At 38.9% G+C, this 19113-nt stretch overlaps 2 protein-coding genes across 6 annotated transcripts in view; one reads left to right on the forward strand and one right to left on the reverse strand.

The window, feature by feature from the left end:
- The window catches only part of ntrk2b (neurotrophic tyrosine kinase, receptor, type 2b), a 16490-nt gene extending 15491 nt beyond the window's left edge, over positions 1-999 (reverse strand). For both annotated transcript variants that reach the window (XM_007576688.2, XM_007576687.2), the window contains exon 1: positions 174-999. In XM_007576688.2, coding sequence (XP_007576750.1) covers positions 174-373 — 200 coding nt within the window. In that variant the 5' untranslated portion in view covers positions 374-999. The remainder of the gene's footprint in view (positions 1-173) is intronic.
- A 3939-nt stretch (positions 1000-4938) lies between these two features.
- On the forward strand, positions 4939-19067 carry hnrpkl (heterogeneous nuclear ribonucleoprotein K, like). Of its 4 annotated transcripts, none has more exons than XM_007576690.2 (16): positions 4939-5069; positions 6290-6396; positions 6998-7095; positions 7218-7274; positions 9909-9952; positions 11183-11255; positions 11500-11613; positions 11882-12010; positions 12157-12464; positions 12760-12813; positions 13636-13669; positions 14642-14657; positions 16475-16507; positions 16633-16700; positions 16792-16961; positions 17567-19067. In XM_007576690.2, exons 2-16 carry the CDS (start codon positions 6330-6332, stop codon positions 17595-17597), a joined length of 1296 nt encoding a protein of 431 aa, XP_007576752.1. In that variant the 5' UTR covers positions 4939-5069; positions 6290-6329; the 3' UTR covers positions 17598-19067. The 4 variants fall into 4 exon arrangements, with proteins under 4 accessions (XP_007576752.1, XP_007576751.1, XP_016518813.1 ...); XM_007576689.2 differs by having other exon boundaries at positions 6293-6396; XM_016663327.1 differs by having other exon boundaries at positions 6326-6396.
- Positions 19068-19113: the final 46 nt, after the last annotated feature.

Here is a 19113-nt window from a genome sequence, read left to right on the forward strand (position 1 = left end):
ATATATAGTTTTTCATACATCTTTATTATGATAGCCGCCCGGGTTTTAATGGCATATGCACTTGTCATGATTAATATATGCACCCTTGATGTTTGGTGTCACTGCCACCTGTACTGTGGGTTTGAGCTACCTGCTTCGTAAGTTAATAAGATCGTTTATATGCACACACTTACATCTCGGTGATGTTTTCCATGTCATCTAACGTAAGGACAGGGAAATCCTCGATCCCCGGTTCGGGGTCGTTACAAACAATCCGTGAGATGCTGCAAGTGCAAGATTCGGGGCAATAGGCATCGCCGGATCTCCACAGCCCCATAAAAAGCACAAACAATCCAAAACGAGCCATGCCATATTTCCCCGCGCTGGAGTCCATCGCGGGGCCAGTGAATATATCCCACGAATCCCCCACGACAGAACGGAATCTGGTCAAGCTGAATTATTATAGCGTTTCTTCACTTGCCGCCTTTTATCTTGGCCAAGTTAATCCTTCCGATTCTGCAGAATGAGAGGTAGGGGAGGGAAAAAAAAGAAAAGAAAAAAAACAAAAAAACAAGACTGTGCTGTCGGTTGGGAATGCGCAGAGCCCACGGTTTTAATATCAAGATGCCATGGACTGGCCTTCTCCGTCTCCGCAGAGCTGGTATCACGCTACTGCATATCGATGCCGTGAAGAAAGGTGTCAAGTGCTCCGTCCTGCTGCTGCTATTGCTGCTGCTGCCGCCGCCGCCGCCGCCGCTGCTGTTGCTATCTCACTCCTCCTTTTGCGGCCACTGCCTTCCTTGTAAAACAAATATGAGCTGCTCCAGATGTTCAGAGATCAATAGGCAGGAGCCCCGTGTGCGTATGTGCGCTGATGGGGAGGAAAGCTGCACAACGGAGTAAAGGGATGCGTGGTGATGCTGCTTGTGTAGGGGAGGAAGGCTACCTGCATCCGTCTATCGATCATCACCGAGGACGGGCGCAGCTCCGAGCCGTCTCATACGGGGGGTGGGGAGGGTGTAGGGAGGTGGTTGCGATGGTGATTTTATGTCTGAGTTAGATGCACGGCGAGAGAATCTTATTAGAGAAGCATAATTTGAATAATGATAATAATAATAATACTTTTTTCTTTCTCCATTGCGTTCAGAAACTCAACGCGAACTGTAACAGCTTTATTATACGGGCTGCTAGGAACACTCAGTGGCCAGCTTTGGGTCAAAGGGGCCCACCCGTCAACAACGACACAGATAGAAACTCTACTGTTGTGGCTGCTCTGAAGCAATGCGATAGATGAAAGCTGAGCCTTTTCCATAACAACGCTGTTGTACGGCTGCCCATTAGGCCTGGTGTGACGTGCGGGTGACGCACAAGTCGGGGTGCATCTATGAAAAATAATTACCTATACTATGTCTCCAAACTTCAAATAGGCCTCACACCAATCACTGAGCAGAGCGCAGATGGATGTCTGCTATTTTCTTCCTCACTGTCTAAGCGCCAGCTTTAGTGCAGCTTCTTACTTTTTGCACGTCTTGTTAGAGATTAAAAGAAAAAGAAAGGAAAAGTGGTTTAAGATCTCAGAAACTTGGCCTGCTAAGTACATTAGGAGGAGCACAGGTGCATCTCAGTGAATCAGAATTAAATTGAAATGTTCCGTTATGCCAATAATCTAATTTAAAGCGCGAAACACACAGGAGAAGAGAAGATTTAAGTGACTTTGAAGGTGTTATGTTTGTTGGTGCTTGACGTGCTGACGTCTGAGTATTTTAGAACTTGTTGATCTGTTTGGTCTCTTTTGCTCTCAGTCATTTCTTAGGTTAACAGAAAATGTTTGACACTCGTTACAACCAAGATATGTGGAACACCATTTCATGCGCAGCACGTCAAACCCTGCAGCACTTTGGCTAAACCTGCAGAAGGCCACACCAGGTGCCACTCCTGTCCGTTATGGACAGAATTACCAAATTTGGACAAAAAAAAAAAGAAAAAAATTGCATAAAAATTTCCCGCAGTATTCAGAATTTGGTATAAACAACATAGATTAAGATATAAAGTATGGATCTATCATATCTGGCAATAGAGGTTCAATAGTGTGAAGCATTTCCTTAAAACACTTTGGTGCCTTACTTCAATTTGAAGATCACTTAAACACCACAGTCTTACTAAATATTGTTATGTCAATAGCTTTATGACCAGTCCTCTGCTGACTATACTTCCAGAAGCATAACACACGGTGCCACGACAGCATAAATAATAAGTATGGCGCTGAGTTCACTTTATTTATCTATATTTTATATAGATCGCAATCTGGTAGGGAACATTGGGGATGTGGTTTAATGGGAGAATTACTTCTTGAATGTTTAGCTGACAAACTTGTTTCAACTGCATAATGCTATCATATCAAAATTAACCAAAATCTCTTGAGTATTTTTTCCAGACACGTTGTCGAATCTATATGCCACAAAGAATAAAGGCAATGTCACACTCTTAAGGGACGGTAGAAAGGTATATCTACCGTCCCTTAAGTACACTTCTAATGAAGTGTACTTAAAGCAGTTGTTTTGGCCAAATTATGATATTCAGCATTTAACAAACTCTTCTTCAGTTTGTCCAAAAATTAGAATATTGTGTAAAAAAAGTATTTTTCACACATTAATGTTGCTCGATACTGAAAAGTGCAATAGGACACCTCATTATTATGAAGTTGTTTTTTTTAGCAAAAGGCCATTTCAGGACAAGAAAGAAACTTAACCACAGGTAAACACAAACCTTAATCTTGTTTTATACTTTTAAATCAATTGTAATTGTATAAAAGTGTATTTGAACTTTGTTAAACTACCAGCTTGTCACTTTAGTCTGACAAAAGTTTGCCCCGTCTCTGATTGTCAGCTGTGAAATGTAGGAGAGGTCTTCTTGCATGTATAGGCTGTTTTTAATCTCTCCCAAACATCTCATTGAAATCCAGATCTGGGCTTTGACTCAGCTTAGGACTTTTCATTATAATTCTCAGCCAGTCCTTGGTGGATTTACAGGTATGTCTTCAACAATGACCTTTTGAGACCTGTCCTTCTTGAGGGTTTCTGCTACACAACTGTCATGTCCAAAATTGTATTTTTCTTATGAAGTGTTTATTATCTCTAAGCCATCATCATCATCATCATCATCATCATCATCATCATCATCATCATCATCATCATCATCATCATAATAAAAGTGTGAAATATATCCATCTTCAAGAAATGAACCTATATAATGCACAAGACACTTTTTGATTTAAATCACATAAAGAAATTAACTTTTTGATGATATTCTAACACACTCAGATCAACCTACACAGCAGAATCCATCCTACAAAATCTACAGTATCTGTCACGTTTCACAAATAATAAAATTAATTCCACTTATCACTGAGCAGCAAATTATCTAGGTGATCATATATTTCAAAATGACCAAATAAAACTGTTTTGCAGATTCCTAAATTTCCCGTACACGATCAGGAGGCAGTTGGGACAGATGATCCATGACACAGTCTGGATGGTTAGTGTCGCTATGGTGACTTTCTTTTTAACAAATAGCACTGACAATTTCAAGTGTCGCTATGGTTGCAGATGAAAATATGTACACTGGCTTTTCTCTCCCTTTTTTTTTATGAGAAACATCAAGAACTGATTTATATCTGTCTCCATGGTAACCCCAGCATATAGGATGGACAGAAAGAGAGGCAGAGAGAGAGAGAGAGAGAGATAGAGATGTATTTTTGCAATATCTGAGGGGAATGTGGAGAATACAACACTGCAAGAATGAGGTCCAAATCTGACCTCACTGGAACTCAGGATTTCCAGTAAGTGTGAAGAGGAGCACTGGGTTGAAGTCATGACCTCCGATCTCATCATATTGTCAAACTTATATTGCTAGAAAGCAAAAAATAAACAAATTAAACCCTACTGTAGTACTAAAAGTTTAGCATGTAATTAAATAAGAATATTTAATATAAAAACAATGCATTCCTCCTGGATTGGCCTATTTCTTTTAAATCTACCAAGCATTCCATAATAGTTTAGTAAATGTAAGAATACATAAAAGCATACTTTGTACAAAATACATCAGACCATAGTATTGATTTCTTTCATGCATTGCCCTTTCTAAGCTAAAGAAACCTTTGCTTATTGCCACTCCTGCAACGCCTCCTGTGACCATCTCTGAGCTCATCTGTCTGTCTAAGCCAGCTGGTGGCACACTTGTCCTAAATCTCACATGGAGCTGTGGTTTCACTAATACCCAATCTAAACGACCAAGTATGTTACATTTGTCATCTTTTAGATCAAATCATTTTATTTGTTTTATGCCACAAGGCTGATGTTGATTCATGTAGCAAAACCTCTATGTGTACATTAGGCACATTGGAATAAAATTCTCACTGCCTGTTCACCTTAAGTCAAAATATTCCATTACCATGGTAAATACATAAAATGTAAAACAAGGATGCATAATGTAATTTTAAAAAGAAAAGCAACAATTATTTGACCCTTGCTTTAAATTCTTTACTTCTTACAGCTGATGTCATCTCCTGCCAGTTCAATACCCTCCTTGACCTCCCATTAACTGGACTTCAATGTGTATTGTTCAAGTGGAAACTGTTCACCTGGGCAAACTTTGATTCTAATAATCCCCCAAGCCTGTTTCACATCATCAAGTTGTGTTTAACATACAAATTGATTTGTATATTTTTGCAATGCTGCCAAACATAATTTATTTTTCCCCCAGAGTTTTACCACTTTTTAGGGGATTTTTCTTTTCCAAAATTGTTGTTTACATTTTTTTTTTATCTTAATTTTGCACCGAAGATGCATTAAATGTTGCATGTCAAATTAAGATTCTCATAATAGATAAAATTGACCAAATCGCTCATACACGTGGATAACAAGCTTATCAGTTCTTTTTGATGAATTTTGTCTTAACCCCGCCCATCCCTGCTGACTTGAGAAGGGTGTGCAAAGAGACGAGCGGGAGAAGGTCGACAAATCGAACCTATCCACGGATTTTTCGGGGCGAGGCGACGGTAGAGGACCGCGGTGAACGTGGTTTGGCTGCAGGTCTGTTTTTATAAAGGTTACATTTTGATAGTAGCTCGTGACTTTACCTCCTTTGCTTTTGGTCTGAATATTGGACATTGTTGGAGGACGGTAATTTAACGTGCCTGCTCTGCTTGTCTTTATTTTCTTGTCGTGCATGTTGGCCAGTCTTAACGTGGACACTAGCTGGCGCCTCGTAAAACGCACAGACCCACTAGCTGGCTAACTAGCTGCTAGCATGGAAAGTAATGCCAACACTGCTAAAGGCTTTGTAAAATCCGGGGGAAAAATACGTTTCCCGTTCAAATTACACCCCCTCAATCTACAGTCATAGTTTATATCAACATTAAAATCCTATTCATAGAGAGCTATGCACACAAACTGCTAACAGGCACTTTCCTTTCTCTGGACAGGACCTATGCAAACATGACCGGGGCTGCTCTCTAAAGCCAAGAGTAGCATAACGTCCTAGCTGTGTTTATCCAGGCCTCTGTTTAGGAGTGATGCTTCTGCAAAAATATATAATCCTCAGTTGTGGGAAGAGCACGTAGGAGGGTAGCATGTGTTAGCTGGATACACTCAGTCCCGTTAAGGCTAAAGTCCACGTTTTATTATAAACAAGCAGGCATGTTTAACATGATAGTAGGAAAAACACTTAAGGTTTAATTAAGCTCGCAGGTAAAGGTATACTGATGTGCTGGGCTAATTTTATTAATGGAGAATGTGCTTATGCTATTCTTTATAAAGTATTTTATTTTCTCCAAAGTAACAACTACAAAAATAGAGGGGCTTTTCCTGATCAATACAGATTTCTTCCAATTTTCTTTAAAGTATCGGCTGCAAATTCAATTTTCAAACGTTATTCAAATTCAAAAGTTATTCTAACTGCTAAACATAAATTTTTTAACTCCTGTAGAAATATTTTTCCCATTTGAATCAAATATAAGAAGTATTTTTATGAAATTCAGAAAGGTGTATCTAATTAAGTGTACTTCAAGACCTTGTTTAGGCCAAATTATGATATACAGGTGCATCAATAAATGTTCTGTTGGTTGACAAAAATGGTATCTTTCAAATACTATACAAAAGGAAGCACATTTTTCAGGATTTGACTTGCTGATCACCAAAACTGATGAAGGGAAAAGTCTTTGGCTGTTTTAATAATGAAGGAAATAATATAATATACGTTATTTAACAAACATATATTATTCCACTGCGCTGAGCTTATTCTCACTGTTTAGCAGATCCAAGAAGAACCACTTTGCTTTTCACTGCAGACTCATGACAATGGAAATGAAGGGCGAACAGCAGGACGAAGATATTTCATTCAGCAACACTGACACTAATGGTGAGGTCTTGCATATCTTCATTTTACACGTTCTTATTGCGCGTTAGAACTGCCCAGAATAACATTGTCATTGAGAAGTTTCCAGACCCCAACCGGTCTCAAAGCCAGCATCGAATTTTTAGATTTCCATTGGCCAGTTGATTTGCTGAAGACTAAAATTATAACCATGAGAAAAGAACATTTCTGGCCAGAATAACTTACCATGTGGTCATGTCAGATGGTTGAGAGAGCCTCTTGTCCAGGAAACTGCTGTTCTGTGGGCCCAGAGCAGATCTGCCCATGTTTTAATTCAGAAAGGGTACATGTTGGTTCTGGACGTAGACCAAGTTGCATTTGGCTACTGAAGTGTACTTGGTGTTGATGGTATATGCTGTAGACTTTGCTCATTCGAGGATTTTATTTTTACTAATATTAATTTGGTTTATTATAGCACTTCCACAAGTGAATCAGGAGAACATTCTAACTTATGAATCTTGTAAAGGAAATATTAAAAAGTAAACTTAAAAAAAAAAAAAAAAAAGAGGCTCATCTTTTATTTCTGTAAGTGCATAATTTAGGAGGTTGCTGCATGCTTTGGGTTTGACCTTGCCTTCTGTCTCAGGTAAACGTCCTGCTGAGGACATGGACGAGGAGCAGGCCTTCAAACGTTCACGCAACATTGATGAGATGGTGGAGCTGCGTGTTCTGCTTCAGAGCAAAGTAATCAGAGATCATATCATGAGCCCCTGCTATTTGCTGGGCCACGTAACAATTTTTTTTTTATAATTTTTTTTTTTCTTTCCTCTCTCTCGGTGATCAAAGTGTTTTGCTTTGCTTCACAGAATGCGGGAGCCGTCATTGGAAAGGGTGGCAAGAACATAAAAGCTCTTCGCACAGATGTGAGTAAATAGATAAAAATGTCTTCATATATATTTGCACTCAGAAAACTTTAGCTTTCTTATTCTTCCTTTTGGTGCTGATTCTAATCTACACAAGTCTTATTCAACCCTGAGAAAAATATTGTCACATTTAGTTGTTTTTTTTCTGTCACAAAATTTGATGTATTTTACTTGGATTTTATGGCGATTGACCTGAACAAATATGGAGTGGAAAGAAAACTCGAATAAAAAAAGCCTCCTTCACTTTGTTCATAAAAAAAAAAATCCAGTTTAGTTGAAAAGAGAGAGATGCTCTGGTCAGGTAGAACCACAAAATAAATTTTAACCTACACAGAAATTCTAGTTCCTGATAAATGCATAAAAAATTGTGAATGTACAAAATATAAACAATTCCCAGGTGCGACTGGGTTACTTTATTTATTCTTGAGTTTTATATGTTGAAGAACAATTGAAAGTTAGTAGTTGGCGCATTCTAGCATCTGGGTCATTATAAAAGCAGCTCAAAATTTGTTTGTTGGTTTTAATCATCTGTCGTCAAGAATCGCTGCACAGTGCTACAAAAAAAGCATTACTGAGACCAGAGAGTAGAGATTGACCGATACGGGATTTTCTATTACTGATACCTATTTTAAAGTGTCAATTGCAGATTTTTGAGACGATTTACTTTGTTTTGTGACATTGATTTATTTGTGATTCTTTTCCTTTTTTTTTTACATTTGATCAAAACTTTGCCATTTTCTTTCACATTTAATTGGTTCATTAGTGGGCTGATGTTATCGCCTTAAGTTGGTAGCTTCTGTTTTCCCTACTGTAATACAATTCATATAGGAAAGGAGACATTTAAAGGTGCCCGCTGATTACTGTTTTATTAATTTGCTTAAAACATAACTTGTATGAGTCAAGTTGAGGACCCAAAATAAATGTGCTGAATTTTTCAAGTTTAGTTAAGAAAAGGGAGAGGGGGTGGGAACTACATCTTCCTCTGTTATTTGTTTTCCCTTAAAAACAACTCTTAAGGCATTTTTAGCTCAAATTTCCTCTACGTAAACCGTAAGGAGAACATCGGAGGAAATGACATTGATTAGGACTTGCATAATGTGATTGAATGAAACTCGATGCACAAAGCACAATTCCTGTATTTAGTAAAATTTGTGAGTAACTGAAACATAGTCTCCCCTGCAACTACAATCTGCTTTTATGACATCCATTGTCAGCAACATCTTCAGTCCATACTAATAAGCTTTTTAACAATACGTTTTCCACCTTCATTAACATCAGTGGTGCAGTGGACAGAGCACAAGAGTGTGTACAAACACATTACACACAACAGTAACGTGTGTGGTACCAAACTATCAGTGTCACAACACAGGAAGACGCGTTCTACTTTGTTTAATTTCTCCATATCCAAAGCTGTGAACAAGTTCTGTCATTCCACTAGTGATGCGTACATGCAGGTAATAATTACACATACAGAACAGATGCATCAGTTTACAGTTGAAAGAGGAAGTTTACATCCACCTAACAAAGACACACTTTGTTTTTCGTACTGTCTGAAGTTAAATCAGTCAAAACTTCTCCGTGTTTAGTTAATTATTACCAAAACTATTCATATTTGCTAAATGCCCCAATAATAAGAGAAGGAATATTCCTCTCTCACACACACATGTCCACAACTTCTAGAAGGATTGAAATCAGGGCAAAACATTGACTTTGTCTTAAAGCAACATTGTAACCACTTTGTATGTAAATTTTCCATTTACAAGACCCATTTGCGGTTCTGCTTTAACTTCCTGCCCAATTGTTTTAGATGTTAAGAGAAGTTCGGTCTTGGTTATGATTTTCACTGACCTTATCAACTCTGTGGCAACAGGGCTGTGGTGTTTGAAGATATGCCTGTTTTTTAAAAAAAAAAAAAAACAAAAACAAAGTGTGAACCGTCAAGACTGATGAAGATACTTTGGAAAACTGGAAAGTTTCGGCCAATTCATTAGTAGGCCGATAATATCGGTCAACCTCTACCAGAGAGTCACTGTTAAACTGCTCTGCTTGAGTTTCTCCCACCCCCAATAATTAAAGCTAATTTTAGATATCGCTTACATTGCTAATTTTTTAAACTGAGAATTTCTAACAGCCCTGTTGGAACATTTTTTTTTTCTCTGCATTGTTAACTTGACCAATGTGCTCCTTCATACTGCCTGTTAAAACTTCTCTGTCCTGGTCACACTTCCTGTTCTCTTTCACTCTCACAGTTTCTCTCATATCACTTTTTGGGACAAAGTGTGGCGTGTATTCAATTAAAACTGTATTCCTTCTCCCCCTCTTCCCTTCTCCTTTTACTTGTTTTTGTTCTTACTTTTGGCCACCTTCCTCCGTTGCCCATGTACCGGATCGACATGCCCCTCCTGCGTTGCCCACCTTGACGTTGGCCCAACCTCCGCCCGCCCCCGAACGAAACCCGACCGCTCGGCCATCTGACACTCCCGGTCGGCCCTGCCCATATACTGTGCCCCTCCTTATTCGGGCACCTAACTTGACATGATGTGATTGAATGCCCCTGCCCAATGCCAACCTCCTCCACCACAACCACCATCACCACCACCACCACCACCTCCTCCTCCTCCTCGGTCCATGCAGTACAATGCCAGTGTATCAGTCCCAGACAGCAGTGGCCCAGAGCGGTATGTCCCACCAGTTATTGCCTCACTGCCTGATTAGAACAGTGAAACACTTGTCTTTGATAGCCTGCCTTCTGTTTCCATTTGAACATTTTTATATACATGACACTTTACAACCCCACCTTCTTCCCCTCCCCTTCACCAAACACCCCCTCCTTTCTCTATAAGACATGTATTGTTCCTTGATTTTTTTTTTTCTGTCCATTTTTAAGTATCTCCTATTAAGTTGGACTCTCTGTAATTACAGTTACTCAATCATGCGGAAATTGTCTGACAGCCCACTACAAAGTAGTTGGTGTTTTATACTCAGCAACACTAAAGTTGGATGGTTTATTTGTTGCTCTGAGAAAATTTGTGAAATGCAGGCATCTTTAAAAAAAAAAAATTCCCCCCTCGCTCTGTCTTCTGTGACCCACCCCTGGTCCCTTCCCCTTGCCTCCAACCTCCCACTCTCCTCTGCCCCCACTCTCCCACACTGTTTCCACCATTACCGTCCCATGATCTCTGAGAGAGAGAAGAGAAAGAGAGCTTGCTTTCCTGTGGAGGCTCCGCCCTTTCACTTTGTCACTTCATTGATGTTTCTTGATTCCATTGTGCTGCATCCCCCTCCTTCCCCCTTCTGTTGAATTTCTTAGGTTACATCAGATCAGATCTGCCTATCTCACCTGTCACATCACCCTTCCCCTCTCCAACCTGCTCTTCCTCTGTGCCACAAAGCACTTGGTAACCCCTCCCCAACCCCTCTGCTGTTTTAATGTGCCTTAGCTCTCTTCCCCTCTCCTTCCCTCTCCCCCCCTTCCCCAACCTCGTGGTCACAATGAGACGGTGAGCTGGTGGTGCAGCTGTAATGGCAAGCTACTGTTTTTAAATGACTTTCTCTTTCCCCAACTTCCTGGTGGTGGGATGGTTATAGAAGAAGTTTCTCGCTCTTACACCACTTACCCAAAATCTGTGTGGCCACTTTCACGTTTTTTGTTTTTTTTTTGAGACGCGCTGGAACCCCCTGTCCTCGTAAAGCTTCTCTTACTTTTGAAATTAGTAAGGGAGTCAGTGCATGTCTACTGCTGTCAGTGTAGCGTTGGGGAAAAATTAAGCACTCGTTTAAAGCGTCTTATTAGTTTGTTCAGGACTGTCAGCTGGGCTGTCTTTTAGGTCAGGTTTATCCCTCCGTTTTTTTTGGCGTTTGGTTTTTGTAATTCATTTATTCCTGTTTGCCGAATTGGTTTCTGGCAGGATCCTGAGTGTAAGTGCCAGTATCGACACCATTGGAGAGATTCTACTGAAAATCATACCGACTCTAGAGGAGGTAAGATGTTACGTTAGTGTTGTGTGTGTAAGTAAACAGTGGTGTCTTTTTAGACATGAATGATCTTTAAGATAAATGTACAGTAAATGAATAAACATTTGGAAAAAAATTGTAATGTAATAAAGCGATAATTTGCATCAAATGTTAACCTTTCTATGGATTTGAAAAATATATATTTTGTCCACAACTTGTATACTAACATCTAAGCACACAGAACTTTGTTTTTGTTCTTATGTTTTTCTAGTACCAACATTACAGTGGGATTGATTTTGACTGTGAGCTTCGCCTGCTGATCCATCAGAGCTTGGCTGGTGGGATAATTGGAGTGAAAGGTGCCAAGATAAAGGAGCTGAGAGAGGTAGGACACAGCCCAGATTAACCATTTAATCCTCTGCACTAACAGCTGAGCAGTAAAAAAAAAAAAAAAAAAAGACAACTCTTTAACTTTGGAAACGTGTTTGCCCTTTGTTTCGCACATTGGTCCTACAAGCTCATCTTAAAAGACGCTTTGTTTGCTGCTTCTCAGACAAGTTCTAGTGCATTTTTGCATTTCATTAGGAAAGTTTTTTTTGGACTGTGTAGTCAGAATATGAATGGGGAAAAAAAACTGTGTGTGTGTGTACTAGAACACCCAGACCACCATCAAGTTGTTCCAAGAGTGCTGTCCACACTCTACCGACAGGGTCGTCTTAGTGGGAGGAAAACCAGAACGTGTGGTTGAATGCATAAAAGTGATCCTGGAGCTAGTATCAGAGGTAAATCTACCTTCTCAATTACTATTAATTCTCTAAAAGTAATTAATACAGACACATCTTGACTTGTAGAACATCACATTTATTTTGAACGCGGTGTACTCCAGCGTCGGTTTATAATTTCGCCGTAACTTTTCTTCAATCTGCAGGCACCGATTAAAGGCCGTACTCAGCCTTACGACCCTAACTTCTATGATGAGACGTACGACTACGGTGGCTTCACCATGTTGTTTGAGGATAGGGGCCGACGACCCATGGGTGGATTTCCCATCCGCGTGCGCGGCGGTTTCGAGCGCTTGCCTCCTTTACGTGGCAGCAGACCTCTGCCTCCCTCCAGAAGGGACTATGACGACATGAGCCCTCGCCGGGGTCCTCCACCGCCGCTTAGCAGGGGCATACGAGGGGGCAGCCGAGCGCGTAACCTGCCTCTCCCGCCACCCCCACCGCCAAGAGGAGGGTGAGAATTGGGCAGATTTTACACTTTCGATCAGAATCTGTTAGGGTTTAAATTGTTTTTGGATGAATTTGCTAACTTTACTGGACTGGTTTTGGCAGCTTTTACTGTAGATGATCAATTTGTACATCAAAGGTTTGTTTTGATAATTGAAAGACTACAATTTAGTAACCAGCAACATAAAATAACACTGAGGCTTTAAAAGCACATCTAAGAGTGGAGTTGTTCAGTCTTAAATTATTTTACGTCTCTACCTCACATCCATCTGTTTTTTTTTCTTCTCTTATGTTGTTTGCAGAGGAGACAGGTTTTCACATGGCAGCTATCATGGCAGCATGGATGACAGACCAAGGTGAGAAAGGTTAAGCTTTAAATTTCTCTTTAAAGCTTAACAGAATTTAGAGAAGATCATATCTGTGATTTAAAAAGTCCTATTTTTTTTCTTCCACTAAATCAACCAGTGTCACTGCTTGCTTGGAACCAGATCTTCTTATTTCCAGTGACTGTTTGTTTCAACGTCTCCTGCTACTTGCTGAAACTCAGTTGCAATTGCTGTTTTTGACTGAATTTATGAATGCCGTTTGTGGCTTCATTGATGACAGTATCAGATGTTTGAGTATTCGCTGCTGGTGTTTGCAAATCATTCTTGAAACGTTGTGCGTATTTAGAAATGTCAGTCGGAAATCAGTTAATTTTGCTAAAATTTTAAATGTTTGGAAACGCTGACTTGTTTTAGCGAGCATTTGTTACACTTTTTATGGTATTTCAAATAAAAATCCCCTTTTAGGTTTGTATTCATTCATTCATTCATTCATTGTGAGTTCATCCAGAGAGAGGTCTGGCTGCTGTGCAAATATCAAAAATTCAGTGTGAACTTTGAGATTGAATCATTTTCCCAAAGATTGTAAATCTGGCCATTTTCAGTGGGTGCAGTGTCCCCATGCACTGCGATGGTCTACAGATATTCAGAATACAACCGAGCGAGGATCAGACATTTAATGTGCAAAAACCAACCAGTTAACAGCCTGTTGTCTTTGTTAGAAACCAGTTAGAAGGAGATAAAGCACACAGTCTTCGTCTGGCACTGGAGCACTTTGGTGGAAAACCCCTGTTGGGTCAAACTGTATTAACAACTTTGTTTTTTTTGTTTTTTTTCCCCCCCCCTGTTTTGTAGTGAAAGAAGAGGCAGAGACCGCTATGACAGCATGGTGAGTGTAATCAGCTGCAGCTTCAGGGCTCACTTGCTTTTTTTTTGTTTCCTCAAAAGACTTTGTGGTCTCTGCCTGTGAGTTGTGTTTTCAGATGGTGATTGCGTTTCCTTTTCTGAGTGTAGTACAGCACACTGGCTCTGATATGGCTCCTTTTTTTTTCTTCTTCTTATTATTTTTCCCCCCTTCACATTGGATGCACACTCATGTAGACCTGTTGTTGCCTGGCAACAGTTGTCTCCGTGGTTACCACTGAGCAACTGAGTACGCAGTCCAGAGATCCACCAGGCGAGCAATTGAACCAGAGCAGTTCTTGAAGTGGTTCCCCGCAGGTTTTAGCTGCAAGCAAAAGAGGGCAGACGAATACTTTGACCATAAAAAGGAAGAACTCTTGAGATTTAAATATTATTTAAAAACTTTATTACTGCTTCCAGTTGTCTCAGCAGTAATACAGATTCTAGGATTTGGATTACAATACAAGTTAGGTTAGTGCTAGCTGCTTGCTAATCTGTCTTTTGTCTTTGAAACACAAATCGGTGTTAAATTTGTCAAGTTTATGTCTTTATGTGAGTAAACAAATTTGTGTGTATTGCTGTCTATGCGTTCATTAGCCTCCCAGACATAACGCTGGTCGGATAAGAGAACTTTTAAAAGTATCCTAAAGATACTTATATCTTCTATTTTATTTGTTTTTTTGACTGTCTTGAACTCAGAGTAGCTTTTATTAAACATCCTTGATTCTGCAAAGTATTGTCTAGTGTCTTCAGATATGCAACATTGACTTTGTACAATAAAGAGAGGTAAAAAAAAGGCATAACCATAGTGAGACATCAAAGAGTGATTGGTAATATAATGCATATGTGTATTTAGTTTATAATTTGTATTACTGAAAGCTTAAAATGTATTCTGATTCCTTACTAATGTTTGTAAATTTCATCTCTTTCTCTCCTCTCCTGTAATCCTGAAACGCAGAGTGGAGGTGCTTACGGTAAGTTTTGATATCCATGATAATCCTGCAGTTTTATTTATTTAAACGGTGGTAATTATTACCTTTTTACACACTTTGGCCTTGAAATGGCTAGAGAGTGTTTGTTTTTTTTGGCTCTGCACGTTTACACATTTGAAGTACCAAGATGTTTCTTGTTCAACAGAGCATGTCCAAACATTTTAGTGACAATCTTGAGATCTTCTGGACTTGAAGTTGAGTTTAATTTTCAGTTTGACTCTTTTTTTTTTATTATTATTATTATTATTTTATTTTATCACACATATATTAAGCCCAAACATTCCTACCCCTGGTAGATTTAAAATATTTGTCATTAAACAAAGAAGTTTGTTTCTAAGAGGAAATAAGACGGGGTTTTAAAAAAAAAATTATAAATGTAAAAGTTAAATGGGTTTTTACCCAAGTGTTGAAATATTTTCCAAAAATTATTTTTCTACAAGTCAGTGTTTTTAGTTTACTAAACAGAAAGTCAAATTAGTCTACTAAAGCTAAAATTATCACTGATGACTAAATTATGGCTTATACCAAGCTCAATCTGAAATAAGTCTGGCTGATTGAAGATAATACTGTGATAAATAAAGACTAACATAAAAATAAAATGTTATTTCACTGTCCCACCTGAATTTAACATGTTCCTGTTGGGGAAACCAGTGGGATTTGTTTATCAATGTTCATTTCCCCATCTCATGTTTATAAATAAAGGTTGTACATGATGTAAGTTTTAAAGGCCTGGCAGCCATCTTGGTTATTTAATTCCGAGTTGCTCAAAGGCCTTCCAGCTTTTCAGTTTGTAATTCTGATTTCTGGGGTCATTCCTGTGTTATTTCCAATTAAGAACCTGGAGTAAAAAAAAAAAAAAACTTCCAAACTCCTTCAACTTTATCAACTTACAGATTATTACCATCTTCAAACATAACACAAATGCAAAGGCACCAAAGTCAAGCTAAAGAAGGAATAAGAGAAGAGGTTTTTTTCTGATGCATGTTGTAAATGTTTCAAATATTTTGTTTAAATGTCGTTTTGAAATTTTCTCAAGGATAATGCAGCAGAGTGCGGGAATCCTCTTTTTGTTTTCTTCCTTTACTTTTTTTTTTTTTTTAGGTTTAAGTTCGGCTCCTGAAACATTTCTACTTTAGAAACAACACCCAGTACTTGGTGCCGTTGACTGAAATTTGTTTCTGCTGTGCATATCTATTTCTTTATAAATTAAGCTTCTGTGGAACGGAGGAAGAAACAGGTTTTACCTGTTGATGTTGTTTTTACACGTTCACTATTTCCTCTTGAGTGGCATTTAGATTTTTAAACATAGCACAGCTAATTGATTTCCAAGAACTGGTGTGGAAAGCAGTTTAAATGAAGAGGAAAACACAGCTGAATTAAATAATAAAAAAAAAGGTGCTAATTCTCTATTGCTGAAAACCCTTCTGCTGCCTCATTAGTCACTTATTGTCGAAATTTTAGTTGCACCAATGAGCAATTTCTTTAAATGTTTACTTACCGTTGATATAGTGAAAGTGTGAATTAGTTAAACCCAGTAGATAAAAAAAAAAAGACAATTGGTATTAATTTACACAGCACAATTTCAAATGTTATCTTTCTACTTACTATGAAAGGACACACTTGGACCAACAAGGCTTAATATTTCTTTATAGATGCATCACCATCGCTGGCGTTTTGGCCATTCGGGCAGTACCGCTCAGTTGCTGTCGCGTGATGCATTTCCTTTCTTCTTCCTGTGGTGTATTTTCATTTTCCACTTTGTGTTTTTTTTTTTCCTTTTTTAATGTTCTTTTTCAAAGACAACAATTCTTCCTGGGAGCGCTTTCCATCTGGTGAGTTGGGATGGATCGTTACTGTCCCAGAGTCTTGTTTCCTTACCTAAAGGGATTGCTTGTTCTGGATTGCAAGCCCCAGTTAAAGAAAGATCTCCTACAAAGGTCCCTTCCTCTCTCCGTAGGCGGCAGAGGATCGTACAGCGACATCGGAGGCCCAGTCATCACGACGCAAGTCACCATCCCAAAAGATGTAAGTAGAACATGATTAGTGCGGTGCCCTACGAGACAAATTAAATGCCTTCGGCGCTCCTGAACTTGTTTTCCTTTTTGCCGGGGTGCAGCTGGCGGGCTCCATCATCGGGAAGGGCGGCCAGAGAATCAAGCAGATCCGCCACGAGTCTGGGGCATCCATCAAGATTGATGAACCACTAGAGGGCTCTGAGGACCGCATCATCACCATCACAGGGACACAGGACCAGATCCAGAACGCCCAGTACTTGCTGCAGAACAGGCATGTGACTTCAAGCAAAACAACATCCTCTCACTGCAGCCGAGATGCTTCTTATGCTGTTCGTGTAGAACCAGGACAATAAAAAGTTCTTGGTTTCATTTAGTAGTTTGTGATTAATAGTAAGATTAAGATTTGTATTCTTTGTTTGGATAATTGGTATCTTTTTTTTAATTCATAAAATTACATTTTGGTTCAAACCAGTTAACCTTAAGGAAGACATTTACTAAATATACAGTATTCTGGTGTCAGGGCTAATTTAGGGCATGAAATATACAAAATCTACCATTTGAGTCATTAATTAGATTACTTGGTAGTACGTGTGTGTGTGTGTGTTTACTTCCTTTCCTCCTCATTGCTCCACGATCGAGCAGGTCTGAGTTGGCGTGTCAGTTCCAGCAGACAGGATTTATTTCCAGCCTTGACCTTGGTATTCTTATTACAACTTGAGCTCCACGTGAAGGATGTCTTGCGGTTTTCAGCATCCAGTATTTACAGCTGCCCAGCCCGACTTGGGTCATGCTGCTGCTCTTATAAATATTTTCCCGTGTTTTTAATATATATGCATTATTATTATTATTATTTTTTTTTTTTTTTCTCTGTTTCAGTGTGAGGCAGTATTCCGGTCGGTTCTTCTAGAGGGAAGCGGAAGAGAGGGTGAAGCCATGCTGCCATACTGTTTGCTCTTTCTATTCAGAGCCAACATTCCTCTGCTTTGGGTAGATGTGTCCCTTCCCTTTAACTGTCTCCAGCTACACCACCGCTGTGTACACCGGGTTTTATTTGGAGGCCTGAAAAATCCATAATTCAGTGCTGGTATCTTCTTTTTCTTTGTCTTTTTATCTACTGGTGTGTAACCCATCTGTGTGATTAGGTTTGGTGTTGTGAGACGGCCCTAGGCCTTATCTACCGCATTTCAGTACAGCAAGCAGAATGTACTTTTTTTTTCTTTTCTTTCTGTTCTTGTTTGAAAGACGACCACTTTCCTAACAAAGATGAATAGTTTTTGAATGGTTGAGGAACTATTAAAATTAAATAACTGTTAAATTTACATTTTCCATCACTTGTCTCCATATGTAAAAAGTGGTGTTTTTTTTTAGATGGTGTTCGAGGGATTTGGGGAGAGTATTTATTTTGGAGCAGCGGAAATCAATAATATTCTCAATTTCACTTAGAGCAAAACTTCGGCTTTATATTTTATGCTTTAAATGGGTACTGAGGAGAAACTGGTTAGGAGTATGTGGGGCCTTTGTTCTGCATAAGCATGGATGTGTTGTTCGGAGTCAGTTTTTGGGTTGATAAGCAATGTGGGCTTAAAAATTTTAAACCCCTGACAGCTCATTTATACACACCACACACAGATTAGGCATGGGCCTGTATGATAACGTTGTGTGAAAATGTCGCAATGAATATATTTACACAAAAAAAAAATTAAAAATAAAATATGTGATTTGATCTGCCTTTATTAAAAACAAAAAAAAGCATTTTTTTCTCAGCTTTTGCTAAAATAGTATACAGGATATCATGACATTTTTATAAACATTGGCTAAATATTTTTAGAAATTCTTCCATATTTTCTAAAAAAGGCAGCAGCCTTTTCAGCCAGCTCACCGGCAGTGTGCAACAAGTAGTAGAGAAGATGCAGAAAAAATTTTAGACATTCAAACACAGGAACAGTGAAATTACCCATGTAGGTCTCTGTCTACCAAAAAAACAGACCAATCAAGCAACTCTAAAGAAGACTATTTGATTGGTTTGTTGCTGGGAGGGTTTACACTGTTGACGCCTTAATTATTTTATTTTTATTTCTTGAACCAGATCAGCCTAGTAGTCCAATGCTTTTTGGTAATGACACCTTTTTCAAACATGTCTTCTGTCTGAAGGTGTAATAAATGTGAAAGACTGTTAAGGCAAAATAAAAATATGTAAGAAAATCTACTTTTATTTGAAAGATGATTGTACAGTTTGTATATATATATTTACTTAAAACCTTAAGGACTTTTGGTTCGGCCCAAACTCTGTGATGTTTTCTTGGAAGAAAAAAGTGCCAAAAACACAGACTTACAAGTTTTCTTCTTTGCTACAGTGGCCCTTTTGTGCCAAACATAACAAAAATAAACATTCTCTAAAATAATATTAAAGCTACTGAAAACAC

This window comes from Poecilia formosa, unplaced genomic scaffold (assembly GCF_000485575.1).
Source record: "Poecilia formosa unplaced genomic scaffold, Poecilia_formosa-5.1.2 Scaffold414, whole genome shotgun sequence".
In the NCBI taxonomy this organism is placed as follows: Eukaryota; Metazoa; Chordata; class Actinopteri; order Cyprinodontiformes; family Poeciliidae; genus Poecilia; species Poecilia formosa.